Genomic DNA, 13,467 nt, shown 5'->3' with positions numbered 1-13,467 from the left:
CTGAACTATGTTCTTCCCAAGCAGGACCATCTGAAATAAACAGAAAGCACCTTCAACTGACAATGGGAACAATAAAGCAAAAAATGAATCTTCATTTCTGTATAAAAGCCTCCATGAGTCCATGAGCAGAGTTATTTTGGCTGATAAGATAAAACAGTTTTATACTTACAGACTTTGCTGAAAAGCACAAGAAGGCACAGAGTGGTGGCATCACTGTATCTGAACTCTCCTCTTCTGGGGACTCTCCTCTGCCTGAGACCCTGTTTGTCCTCTGCGCTGTAAAACTCAAACTGTACAGATAAGAGGAGGACTTGAGGTAATAATTTCCAGCGATTCACTGAACAGTAGGAGGGCACATGTCAGGGGCAGATTTGATTGGCTGTTTAAGCAATTTGGGTGCACAAGAGTGTGCAAGCATCGCTGATAAACACCCTCAGTGCAAAAAAAGAACACTGATGTCATTATTTCCATCCTGCTTAATAAGGTCAAATAATAATAATAATCCAGTTGTTATTTACATGCAAATTGGGAAGTCTTCACAAAGTTTGAAATGAGCTTACTTTAGCAGACTTTAGATTGAAAAGGCACCTCAATTCGTACTACGTTTAATATGTCTGTGTGTGTGCTGTGTGTGTGTGTGTGTGTGGTGATGTGTGGTGTGTGCGTGTCGTGCTAGGTGTTATGTGTGTGTGGTGTGTGTGTGCGATGTTGTGTGTAGTGTGTGTGGTGGTGTGTATGTGTGTGTGGTGCGTGTGGTGTGATGTTTTGTTGTGGTGATGTGTGTGTGTGTGTGTTGTGTGTGTGTGTTTGTGGATATGTGTGTGTGTGTGTGTGTGTGTGTGTGTGTTTATGTGCAGTGTCCATGGTGCTGAATTTCTCTGCTGTCCCATTCCAGGAGTAGGAGGCAGTGCTGCCCGTAGGTGGATTGGGCCGGGATTCTGCATTCACATGCATTTTTGATATTTTTCAACTTCTAGCATCTGAAAACATAAAAAAGTGGTCAAAAACAACAACAAAAAAAAGATCTGTTGTCTTTACTATGAGAGCCTCCCAAAAGTTTAGAATGGCTAATTATGCTAATGAGTTCAGAACATTGGGCAGCTCACTGGAATGTTCATACTGTGATGTCACACCTGATCTTACATTGTGATTTTGCACTGCACCGAAACCAGGATGAGTTGTCTTTAAATATGTTATTTCATGATTTGTAATTGCACAACTCATAATTCATAACTGAAACATTTTCTCATAATAGAATAAGCAATGTACCAGCAATAACTTACATACCGTAGATTGTCCATATCCAGGGTATCAATGTCAGAGGCCTGAGGTTCTGTCACTGGATGACATCACAATGGCCTCATTAAGGGGACTTCCTCTGTTATCTCTCCTGGCCTTGTCTCAATGAAGCGCCAGTTCAATGCACCTAGTGGCATTTAAACTTAGAATATATACGTTTTTAAATAAATAAATGAAATAAATTTTAAAAAACATAAAAATCATAAATTAAGCTCTCCAAATACATGACTACATGAACAGCAAAAAAACTTTTTCAAAATTGGTTTCTTTAAACTTCTTGCATAACTGCAATCAGGAATTTCATTTAAAAATCTAAGCTGTGCAAATTGTGATGCCAGGAAGGGTGATGGTGATCTGTCCCTCCAGCACCCTGTTATTCCAGAAACCTGGGAGAGCTGCAGCACCATGGACAGCACCGGCCCTTCTCACAGGCAGGGGGGCAGGTGTGGCTCATTGTAATTAGGCCAGCTGCTCCCCATTGCCTAATCACTGGGCCTTATAAAAGGGCCTTGCTCAAAGGTGTAAGGAATCCTTTTTCTGAATGGTTGTTGTGTTTGTGCGTTAGTTTGTTGTGGACTTTTGGCCTCTGGATTATTTTTCATGACAGTTTCCTCGTTCAGTTTTTTTATTTTTTTATTTTTTTAAGTATTTTGTTGTTGTTGTTTTTCAGTTCCTGGACGAATGAAAGTAAGTAAATTTTTTATTTTATTTTGTCTTTTCATCAAGTGCTACAGTGGCCACCCCAGCACTGCATCACAAAGTCTATTAGCGTAAAAGAAGCCTTAAGAGTATTGGGCTACCAATTCATGTCCTGAATGAAATCAAAATGTTTACAATTGTGACATGTTTAAACATCCTACTGTACAAACATGGTGGTTTGAGTTTGGTGAAAGTTAGAAAAATGGGCAACGAAAGACCATGATTAGAAAGCTTTCAAACCGTTTGTTAAAGATTTCTGACAGCCATTTGAACTGAGTTCTCAAAATGTATTCTTCAAAAAGAAATGGTGTGTAATCACTGATTATCTCAAGAGAGCACATGTAGTTCTTACCCCACTGAAATGAGAGAGAGAGATGCCTGGTAACGTATGAATGGGGTGCATGCAGAGGGCTAAGGAAAGGCAATGCTTGTTTTTGACTTTATTTTACTTGTTCACCATTTGATTGCCACCCCCAACAATGCATCACAAGGGTTGTAAGGGTAAAGGAATCATTAAGAAGAGTCTTTGGAAACTAATCTGGGATTAAATCAAAATGTTTACATTTGGAGAATGTTTAAACTCCTATTATACCAACATGTCAAAGGGTGGTTTGAGCTCAGTGAACGGTAATATAATGGCCAACAAAAGGCCATGATTAGTAATCCTCAAACTACTTGCAACAGATGTGTGGCAGCTCTTTGATCTAAGAAAAATGTATTCTTCATAAATACACTGCATGTAATCACTGATTATCTCAAGCGAGCACACATAGTTCTGCTCTTTCTGAAGTACCACAGGAAATCAGAGAAAGAGAGAGAGAGAGAGAGAGAGAGAGAGTCAGGCAGACAGAGAGGGGAGGTGCCAGGTTTGAAAGGGGTGCATGCAGAGGAAACCACAAAGGCAGAGCAGAGGGGTTTTGTTTTCAGTCATTGGCCAGAGAGTCAGACCAAACCACAGAGAGAGCTGCGCCTCCAGCATTGTGCAAAAACTCCCCTCAGACCAGCAAGCAGGTCTCAGAGCGTGATCTCCAGCATGATCTCAAAGGAATAAGGTTATAAACAGGAAACAAAACCATTTCCGGACAATAATTAATGGAACTTAACTTTCTGGTATACTACTCTCTTTGGTCACACACACACACACACACAGACAGGCACGCACTCTCTCTTCCCCCTCACCTATGCACTCACATCCTGATAGTCAACCCCCCCCCCCCATGATACAAGGATAGTTTCCTCTGAGTCCATTCTGCTCCACACCTTTACTCAGCACTCATCATTATAAGAATTCGCATGTCCTGAATGTAAAATGGTCAAGCTGGTCACATGACCATGGAACGTACCATCAGGGCAGGGATAGGAGGGGAAAGATGCTGTGTGATCATATCAGTTCAGTATTTTCTTACTTTTTTATGACTTACTGAGTGTATATTTAAATCATTTAATGATGTGCACTTCACTGAGCATTTTATGTATGATATTCAACATTGCAAGCAGGACACCAAAAATCTGAAAGGTGCACACAAGTTGATGAACATGTCTAAAACAACATGATCAGACCAATACGGTATGACGCTTAAAAACTTTGGGTTGTAATGTCATAAATTATCATCATCAAAATGTCACATTTATAAATAATGTAATGTCTGTGCTGTGCTGCTACCTACTGGTTAAACTCTGTACTATACACATTATAATAGAAGTTTATGATGACCTTGTTGTGCATCATATACTGCAACTAAGAGGCAACAGCATAAGATAGATATCTTTAATTATAGAGAGCAATACTGATCTTTTGTCCCTGCAATTTATGTGCTGTATTTGGAACCATGGGGACAAATTTAAAATCAGTATTTTTCTGTATTTCTGTACACTGTTTTCTAATGCTGACTCTTTGGGTTTGTTGTAATGGAAAGGTGGTCTGAGGTGTGAAGTTGATCAGAGAGTTTCAGCGCTGAGAGAGGGAGGTGTGAAGACGGCTCTGTGCAGCAGGTCAGTCTTCATGTGCCAGTCTTCCTGATCTATGTAACGCTAAATATATAAGGCTGTGAGTGGAAAATGTGCGTGAACTTCCCCTGTCACCATCACAGAGCAAAACGACAAAATGACATTTGTATTAGGGCCTCCTCCAATTATTTAATTACCGTTATATCATTAGCATTGATGTTCAGCTGTCAAAACAAAACACTTTACAGTAGCAAGTCGAGTCTGGGTGAGGACATTACTCTCTCCTTGTTCTCTAGATTATCGATCCCTGTGAACACCTGACAGGCAGGAAGTGCATGAACGTGAGAGAGTCCATTATTGTTCCGTCACAGGAAATAACTATTTAAAGAAAAGAACACCTTGCTAACTATTAAACGTGGGGGTGGATCTATTACGCTTTGGGGTTGTGTGGTAACAAGTGGCCCCAGGAAATATTGTGTGGGAGGAAAGAAGAATGGATTCAACTAAATAACAAAACCATAGAAGCCAATGTCACAGAGTCAGTGAAGAAACTGTTGCTGAGTAGAGATATTTTGGCTTGGCAATGATCCAAAAATTTCTCAAATTAATCACAACTTACTTCAACGAATGAAAGATGAAGGTTTTGGAAAGGCCTCCCTGTAATCTCTTAAATGACTGTAAGCTTAGGGTTGTAACTAGGTAGCTGTTTCTTAGGTGACTTAGTTAATGCACTTGTCTTAACTACTGCTTGTATTTTGGCATAGAATGCGTTGTTGCTGTTTCTCGTTTGTGTTAGTGTTAATCAGTTTAACCTTCAGGGTCCAAGTTGAACTATGCGGTTGTTCCCTGCACTTGGACTGGTACTTCTCTCTAGGGTTTTCGTCATACTTGTTCCTGGTTATGGTTATACACTTTGTTGTACGTCGCTCTGGATAAGAGCGTCTGCCAAATGCCTGTAATGTAATGTAATGTAATGCCTTCAAAGTTAGATTTGGATGTGAATGAAAATCCGTAGGGAGACCTCAAACGGGCAGTGAATTTGAGACGTAAGAATATTTCTGAGCAAGAAGAATTCTGCCAATGAGCGGGGAATTCCTAACGCAAGAACCAAAGACTGTGAACTGGCAGGAAGGAAAATTTGGAGGCTGTGATTTCCGCGGTGTAACTAAGTACTAACAGGGTGCCGAAGCCATTGCATGTGCCAAATTTCAATCTATGAATGCAGAAAATTAAAAGTAATTCTGCGTTAAAATTTTACAGAAATGTCAATGTACGAAAAGTTGGTGGGGCAGAATTTGACCTTTCATAGAGTGTCTTGCGCAATTTCGCATGTGTGCACAGTTTCATTTTATAAAGCTAGATTTATACTGAAATCATTCGGGTTAACAGCCTTGCTCAAGGGTAGTAGGGCAATGCATCACCTGAGAATTGGGTTACACGTCCTGTTCCCTAACCATTGTACTGCCCTGCTGCCCCAAACAAAGCAAGGTTTAGCAACAGTGAGCACCATTTAACTGAAACTGTCCAGCCAGACAGACACATCTGTGTACAATTTTTTTAAGTTTTAAGTTTATTTTATAAACAGCAGAACTTAAGAACAAGCACAACTCAAAGAGGTCCTTAGTTTAAAACAAGGCAAATCCCGTAACTGTCATTTTCAGCCACATATTATAATGTTTACCAGTTCTGGTGAGGAAATATTTGATAAACGGTGATCATTCTTGAGATGAAGATAAGTTTTTTATGGAAAGCTTCACTCGCGGTCTCTAAATCTCATATCTGAGTAAACTGTTTCTTTCTCCACTTCCCTCTTCTTCGTCCTCACTTTGGGTTTCTTGGTGGTGAAAGTCAAAGCAGCGTAATTCATTGATTCCTCTTGACTCTAAAAGGAAAAGCATTACACACCACATAGGATCACACTTCATTCTGATTATCACTTCACCAGGATATTCACCACTGAGTTAGTTGTCTTAGAAATCTATTTTACCGCATAAAATTCGTACCTGTTTGTTTGACAAGTCTTCTCTGGACATTTGGTTGTTTGATGAAGACCCTGTTTGAGTAAAATTGAAATGTAAATCACTGGTGGCTGGTTCACAATCAAATAAGAAAGCTATTCTTTTTATTATTATTATTATTATTATTATTATTATTATTATTATTATTATTATTATTATTAATAATAATAATAATAATAATAATTGCAGTAGTAGCTGTAGTGGTAGTAGTGTTTTTCACTTAGTAAATTATATTCACCACAGTAAGACTTGCCATAATTTGCCATTCTAACAAGAAGTACTGCACTGTACATCTGAGGAGTACATCTATCATATAATCACCAGGGAAACGGGCCTTCAATGAAGATTAAACATCACCTGAAATATATTTCAATTTGTTTGGAGGCCAGAAAATTCTGCCTTACTCTGGACAATTTTTACTGCCTTTTGCTTGTGACCAATTTCATTTTCATAATTCAGGGTTCGTCACATCACAGCTGTAGTGTCTATAATTTACTTAGTGCTAGCTGGGTACCAAACACAAATACATAAAAGCTACAGTACAACCAATGTAATATAATTTTGGGGTCAATATTAGAAGCTACAATGTTATAAAATCAAGTGAGATTGGGCTTTATTTTTGCATATGATCTGTGTACATAAGTTACACAAAACTAGTAGTGGGAGTCATCTGATTATCTGCACTAATGGAGAAACAACCTGATGATGTTTAATAGGGTCTGTAAAGAATTATTACTGCATGCTATTTAGAAAATGGTTTTACATGCACGTGACAAATTTCTCAAATTTTGGAAGGAAATATTTTACGTGAACACAATGTATTATCAAAGTTCACGTTTTTCTTTGACTCCACACTCTTTAAGAAAATGTATATATTTTGTGGTCTTATGTGTTACATACTAGTTGGATTTGAGCGCAGATAAATTGAACAAATACATTGACATATTCCACACATGGATAACTTGGTCTCTTACCTTTGCAGTTCTCACTGCATTTTCTCGTTTTCAGGGCGAGGACAATATTTAGAATCACGCTCAACGTCAAAGCTCCCACCAAGCAGAAAAGAGGAAGTCGTTCATTCCCTGACATTTTAAAAGCATGATTTAGTATAACGCCCTGCATGAGTATTATTAATAAGAGCATAACAGGACATTGATAGGGGCACAAAAAACTGATCAGCATGAGAATAAAAATGGTTGATAATTAACAACTTACCAAATAAAAATTAATTAGCAGATGTGACATAATTATCCAATTATACCAGATGAAGTCTGTATGTTCTACTGGTTAATAAGATAAGATAGATATACTTTATTGAACCCCGTGGGGTAATTTTATTTAATTTTTGATATGATTAAATACATAATTTAGCCGTCGCCTTGCAAAAATAAAAAGGCGCATTCACTGACTATGTGAGATTTTTTGCTTACGCTCAAAGTGCAGCTTGGTCCCGTTCCCAAACAGGATCTCCCCACAGGTGGCCACAGCACAGTAGTAAGTCCCAGCATCAGAGGAGCTGAGGTTCCTCTTGGGGAAGTTGTAGACACAGCTCTGTGTGGGAGACACAGCCCCAGAGCTCCTCTGGCACTCATCACTCCTGGTTCCATGGGTGTAAATGATTCCTGGAGGGGACTCTCCTGAGCCCAGTCTGAACCAGTACACACTGTGTTCTCCTGCACAGGTCTCAGTGTGTACTGTACATTGCAGAGTCACAGAGTCTCCTGGCTGCACTGACTCAGACTCGGGCTGCTGCAGTACTACTGTCCTGCCGTGTGACTCTGACCCTGAGAAATATAGTTTGAAAATTAAAAATAGAACAGGATATATATTTGGATTCATTCAATATTTTTCCATAACTGTGTTTCCCAAGTACATGCAGGCATTTATTCTGTAAAAACACAATTTTTCATCTAGTTCTGATCATCGCTGAATTTCTCAAACTACACTGATGACACATGTATATGTGTCATATCAATTTGCCTTATTTTTCCTTTCATACAATGAGATAATGTCTGTCAATGACTTTTTAAAAATCATATTACAAATTTCATGTGTTTGGCTTGAACTACAGTGATAACTATTGAGTAAATAAAATGTAGCGTATTTCAATTTCTTTACTTCTTAACACTTAGCAAATATGTGAACAAACAAAGCAGTTTGAATGACACTTCCCATAAAGAATGATCTGCTTTCTTATTATATTTTACCTTTAAATGAGCAAAAAGAAAATGCTATAATAAAATATTGATCAGGATAGTTTATCCTGGGATAGTTTGTCCAAGAAAAGTGTTTACTTTTGTTTTAACAGCATTGTCTTTCGGTCATGTGCAGCACATTGGGCTACAGCTATTGTATGAAATGTGCTATATAAATAAAGATTGGTTGATTGAAGAAAATTCACTAATAATATAATATATATTTTACAGATAATATGTCTGGTGCACATTAAAAAACAATTGTTGAACGTGAATTAAGGTTCATGCTTACCCGTCACCATTAAAGTAGTTCCATTTCCAAAGCTGATCTCTTTGAAAAGCGTAATACTGCAGTAGTATGTGGCTGAATCAGACGTCTCTACTCCTGACATAGTCAGGTTAAAGCTCCCCTTTGCTGCTTTAGCACTGAGGCGTGTGCTGTTTTTAAACTCATGGAAAAATACAGCATGTATTTGATAGTTTATTTGTACTGCTATAAGCCGAGGCTTTTGTCCAAGAGGCTGCTTAAACCAGTTGATATCAAGCCGATCTTGTGCAGTGTAGAAGCATGGGAGAGTCACAGCGTCTCCGATCCTTGCTCTCACCAGCGCGTCAGGCTGAAATATATTCCCAAGCAGACCATCTGGGATACAACACAGAGCAATATTTCAACTCAAACAACAATGTGAAATACACAATTAAAAAACCGAGCAATCTCTGTCTAAATAACTGTATACAGTCCTAGTGTAAAGTTATTTTTGGCTGAAAGTTAACAATAATTACAAACTTACAGACTTTGCTGAAAAGCACAAGAAAGGTACAGAGTGGTGGCATCATTGTATCTGAACTCTCCTCTTCTGGAGCCTCTCCTCTGCCTGAGACCCTGCTTGTCCTCTGCCCTGTAAAACTCAAACTGTACAGATAAGAGGAGGACTTGAAGTGATAATTTCCAGCGATTCACTGAACAGTAGGAGGGCACATGTCAGGGGCAGATTTGATTGGCTGTTCAATAAGGCTAATTATTGGGTGCACAAGAGCTGCACAAGCATACGTTGATAAACACCCTCAGTGCAAAAAAAGAACAATGTTGTCATTATTTCCATCCTGCTTAATAAAGGTCAAATAATAATAATAATTCAGTTGTTATTTACAGTGCAATAATGTGGAAGTCATAAAGTTTGAAATAGTTATTAAAATAATAATAATAATAAATACTTTAAGAATAACTTTAGATTGAAAACGGCACCTCAATTCGTACTACGGTTTAATATTTCTGTGTGTGTATGTGTGTGCATGGGTGTATATGTGTGTGTGTGCATGTGTGTGCGCATGTATGTGTGTGTGCATGGAGGTGTATGTGTCTGTGTGTGTGTGTTTGTGTGGAGTGTGTGTGTGTGTATGTGTGTGTGAGTGAATGCATTTTTGGTGTTTTTCCATTTCTATCATCTGAAAACATAAAAAAGTGGTCAAAAACATCAACAACAAAAAAAGAATTGTTGTCTTTACTACGAGAGCCTCCCAAAAGTTTGTTTGGCTGATTATGCTAATGAGTTCAGAACATTGGGCAGCTCACTGGAATGTTCATACTGTGATGTCACACCTGATCTTACATTGTGATTTTGTACTGCACTGAAACCAGGGAGAGTTGTCTTTAAATAAGTTATTTCATGATTTGTAATTGCACAACTCATAACTCGTAACTGAAACATTTTCTCATAATGGAATGAGGAATGTACCAGCAATAACTTACATAATGTAGATTGTCCATATCCAGGGTGTCAATGTAAGAGGCCTGAGGTTCTGTCACTCGATGACATCACAATGGCCTCATTAATGGGACTACCGCTGTTATCTCTGCTGGCCTTGTCTCAATGAAGCGCCAGTTCAATGCACCTAGTTGCATTTAAACTTAGAATATATACGTTTTTAAATAAATACATGAAATAAATAAATACATTTTTAAAAATAAAAAATTAAGCTCTCAAGATACATGACATGCATTACAGCAATGAAACTTTTTTCAAAACGGTTTCCTTTAATCTTCTTGCATAACTGCAACCAGCACATTCGTTTAAATATCTTAGCTGTGCTGGTTGTGGTGCCAGGAAGGGTGATGGTGTTCTGTCCCTCCAGCACCCAGGTATTCCAGAAACCTGGGAGAGCTGCAGCACCATGGACAGCACCGGCCCTTCTCACAGGCAGGGGGGCAGGTGCGGCTCATTGTAATTAGGCCAGCTGCTCCCCATTGCCTAATCACTGGGCCTAATAAAAGGGCCTTGCTCACAGGCGTAAGGAATCCTTTTTCTGAAAGATTGTTGTTGTGTTTGAAGGGTTAGTTTGTTGTGAACTTTTGGTCTCTGGATTATTTTTCATGACAGATTCCTCATTCAGTTCTTTAGTGTGGTTGCTTTAAGGCAACCACACTACTATTATCGCACATATTATTATTCTTTCCACCCATTTTTTGGACCGCTACTCCTCCCAGAGTTTTCGCACCACATACACGTGCCATACGTCAAAATGACCGGCTTCTTTGGGAATCGTGTGCTATTACTTTGTGGAAAGTTTCGCTGACGGTTTTTGAGAAATATGACTTTATGCCCAATTTTTTCCCATAGAGATGAATGGAGAAGGCGACGTCATTCACATGCGAACGGTGAAGTTACAGCATTGGTCGGCTTTGCGCACGTGATGCGGACCGCTGTTCGTCCACACCAGCCATCACTAAGCATATAGGGGAATGCGGAAGTAAACACGACAAAAAACGGTATTCCAAATGAAAACGCTGTCAGCTAGGTATATCAACAAACATATGGCTTAGGCATACCCAGAAGTCCTAAATAATAATAGTATTTCACAAGATATTACGCAAATTCGTTGACGACGTTTCGTCAGGTCCAGCGTCTTTGCATGCTAGTGCTAACAAAGAGTGCATGTATGTATTGCGCTAATGCGAACACTTTCGGTTGACCTAAAAAAACGATATTAAAAAACCAAAAATAGACGTGCTGTTATACCTGGTTAGAAAGCTTATGCTCTTACCTACTGAATAAACGAGTTCTCAACCAAGCCAGACTGTACTAAAAAGTGCTACAACACCGTCAACAACGCGTGTGCAGCAGCTTCTGGTCCGGTCTAACTCCAGAAATTTGGGTCGGCTAACATGTAATAGGCTATCCTGTGTCTATGAGTTCGTATCTAAGGTAACAGATTAAACTCTGAATTGCAGCACAGTTAAATGTTTTTATTTGAATGGTACAAATGAGCAAAACTTAACGTAAAACCATAAATCAATCAAATTAATCTCCCTAGCCCTGTCTTGCTTTTTAAAATGGTGCGGTTGTGCAGTGTAAATATAAAGGTTTTTCCAAGACCGTCTGAACTGGCCAGCTAGCTTTATGATTCGCCGCCACTCGTCACAGCATACCGTGAGTAAATCGCTGATCTGAAGTATTGATGAAGGGTTAATTTAGCTCTGAATATGTGTGTTGCATATCAACTCGTTGCCGTGATGTTATAGCATACCATACTCTGTCTCTGCTTATACTACAGAAACTGCTCACTCCGTTCAGCACAAAGTCGACTTTGCGTTAGCGGCAACCACACTTCACAATTTCTGCAGGAATTGTCTAGTTTATTTTATTATTTTTTAAAGGATTTTGTAAGTAAGTACATTATTTTATTTTATCTTTTCATCATGTGCTACAGTGCAATGTATCACAGTCTATTAGTGTAAAAGAAACATTAAGAAGAGTATTGGGCTACCAATTCATGTCCTGAATGAAATCAAAATGTTTACAATTGTGACATGTTTAAACACCCTACTGTACAAACCTGGTGGTTTGAGTTTTGTGAAAGTGGGCAATATTGTTCAATAAAGACCATGATTAGAAAGCTTTCAAACTGTTTGTTAAAGATTTCTGACAACCATTTGAGCTGAGTTCTCGAAATGTTTTCTCATTCAAAAAGAAATGGTGTATTATCTCAAGAGCACATGTAGTTCTGACCCCACTGAAGTGACAGAGGAGAATGACAGAGAGAGAGAAAGAAAGAGGGAGGTACCAGGTGACGTATGAAAGGGGTGTATGCAGGAAACCACAAAGGCAGAGCACAGGGGTTTTGTTTTGAGTCAGTGGCCTGAGAGTCAGACTGAGCCACAGAGAGAGAGAGCAGAACCTCCAGCATTGTGCAAAAACCACCCTCAGACCAGCCAGCAGGTCTCAGAGCGTGATCTCTAGCGCACTCTCAAAGGGAAAGAGGTTATAAACAGGAAGCAAACACAGTACTGGACTATAATTAATACTGAAAATGACCTGTCCCCTGTACTCAATGGAACCTAACTTGCTGGGATACTACTGTCTTTGGTCACACACATGCACACACACACACACACACACAGGCACGCACGCACGCACTCTCTCTTCCGCCCCGACTACTGTATACACTCACATCCTCATAGTCAAACCCGTACGATACAAGGATTGTTTCATGTAAATCCATTCTGCTTCGCCCCTTACTCAGCACATACGTTTATGAAGAATGTTGCTTGTCCTGAATGAATAAAGGACACTTTCATGTCCCATGTCACCACAGCTGGTCACATGACCATGGAATGTACCATCAGGGCAGGAAAAGGAGGGGGATGATCGAGGTGCTTTGTGTTTCAATGCATCTGAAGATGTTTTTGCAGAAAAAAACACTGTCACTAGTATTTTTTATGTCTTATTGAGTGTATATTTAAATCTTGTAATGATGTGCACTTCACTGAGCATTTCACGTGTAATGGGGGCATATTTTCAAAAAAGACCATGTTAAAAAGCTTTCAACTTTTGTTAAGTTTTCTGAACCATTTGAGCGAGTTCTCGAAATGTTTTCCTTTCAAAAAGAAAGGTGTTTAAATCTCAAAAGAAATGAGTTCCCCCCACTGAAGTGACAGGGGAGAATGACAGAGGGGGAAAAAAAGAGGGGGTCCGGGAGTATAAAGGGGGTGGGGAAACCCCAAAAAGGCAGAGCCGGGGTTTTGTTTGAGTCAGGGGCCTGAGGTCAACTCCCAAGAGAAGGGCAAACCTCCCATTTTTAAAAAAACCCCCTCAGACCACAGCGGTCTCAACGTGATCTTAGCGCACTCTCAAAAAAAGGTTAACAAAACAAACACATACGGACTATATTATCAAAATGCCTGTCCCCTTACTCGGGAAACCCAACTTGCTGGGATCTACTTCTTTGGTCCCCCCCAAAAACCCCCAAACAACACACCCCACCCCGCACGCACTCTCTCTTCCGCCCCACTACTGTTCACTACACCCTTT

At 39.4% G+C, this 13,467-nt stretch overlaps 1 protein-coding gene across 1 annotated transcript; it reads right to left on the bottom strand.

The window, feature by feature from the left end:
• Window positions 1-5,492: 5,492 nt before the first annotated feature.
• LOC135249954 (uncharacterized) lies at window positions 5,493-9,054 on the bottom strand. The gene is made up of 6 exons (XM_064325691.1): window positions 8,950-9,054; window positions 8,451-8,801; window positions 7,394-7,747; window positions 6,938-7,045; window positions 5,949-5,998; window positions 5,493-5,827 (listed from the first exon to the last, which is right to left on the bottom strand). The coding sequence occupies exons 1-6, from the start codon at window positions 8,993-8,995 to the stop codon at window positions 5,699-5,701; spliced, it is 1,038 nt and encodes a 345-aa protein (XP_064181761.1). The 5' UTR covers window positions 8,996-9,054; the 3' UTR covers window positions 5,493-5,698.
• Window positions 9,055-13,467: the final 4,413 nt, after the last annotated feature.

The sequence above is a fragment of the Anguilla rostrata genome, chromosome 3, assembly GCF_018555375.3.
Source record: "Anguilla rostrata isolate EN2019 chromosome 3, ASM1855537v3, whole genome shotgun sequence".
NCBI lineage: Eukaryota > Metazoa > Chordata > Actinopteri > Anguilliformes > Anguillidae > Anguilla > Anguilla rostrata.
Note: the sequence above shows the minus strand (reverse complement) of the source record. Positions and strands in the feature narration are given on the sequence as shown.

Excerpts from the sequence above, each read along its gene's own strand:
- LOC135249954 (XM_064325691.1), bottom strand. The coding sequence starts at position 8,995 with ATGATGCCACCACTCTGTACCTTTCTTGTGCTTTTCAGCAAAGTCT. Across the intron at positions 5,999-6,937 it reads ATGCAGTGAGAACTGCAAAG|GGTCTTCATCAAACAACCAA; the intron begins GTAAGAGACCAA and ends TTACTCAAACAG. Across the intron at positions 5,828-5,948 it reads AAGACTTGTCAAACAAACAG|AGTCAAGAGGAATCAATGAA; the intron begins GTACGAATTTTA and ends TTTTCCTTTTAG.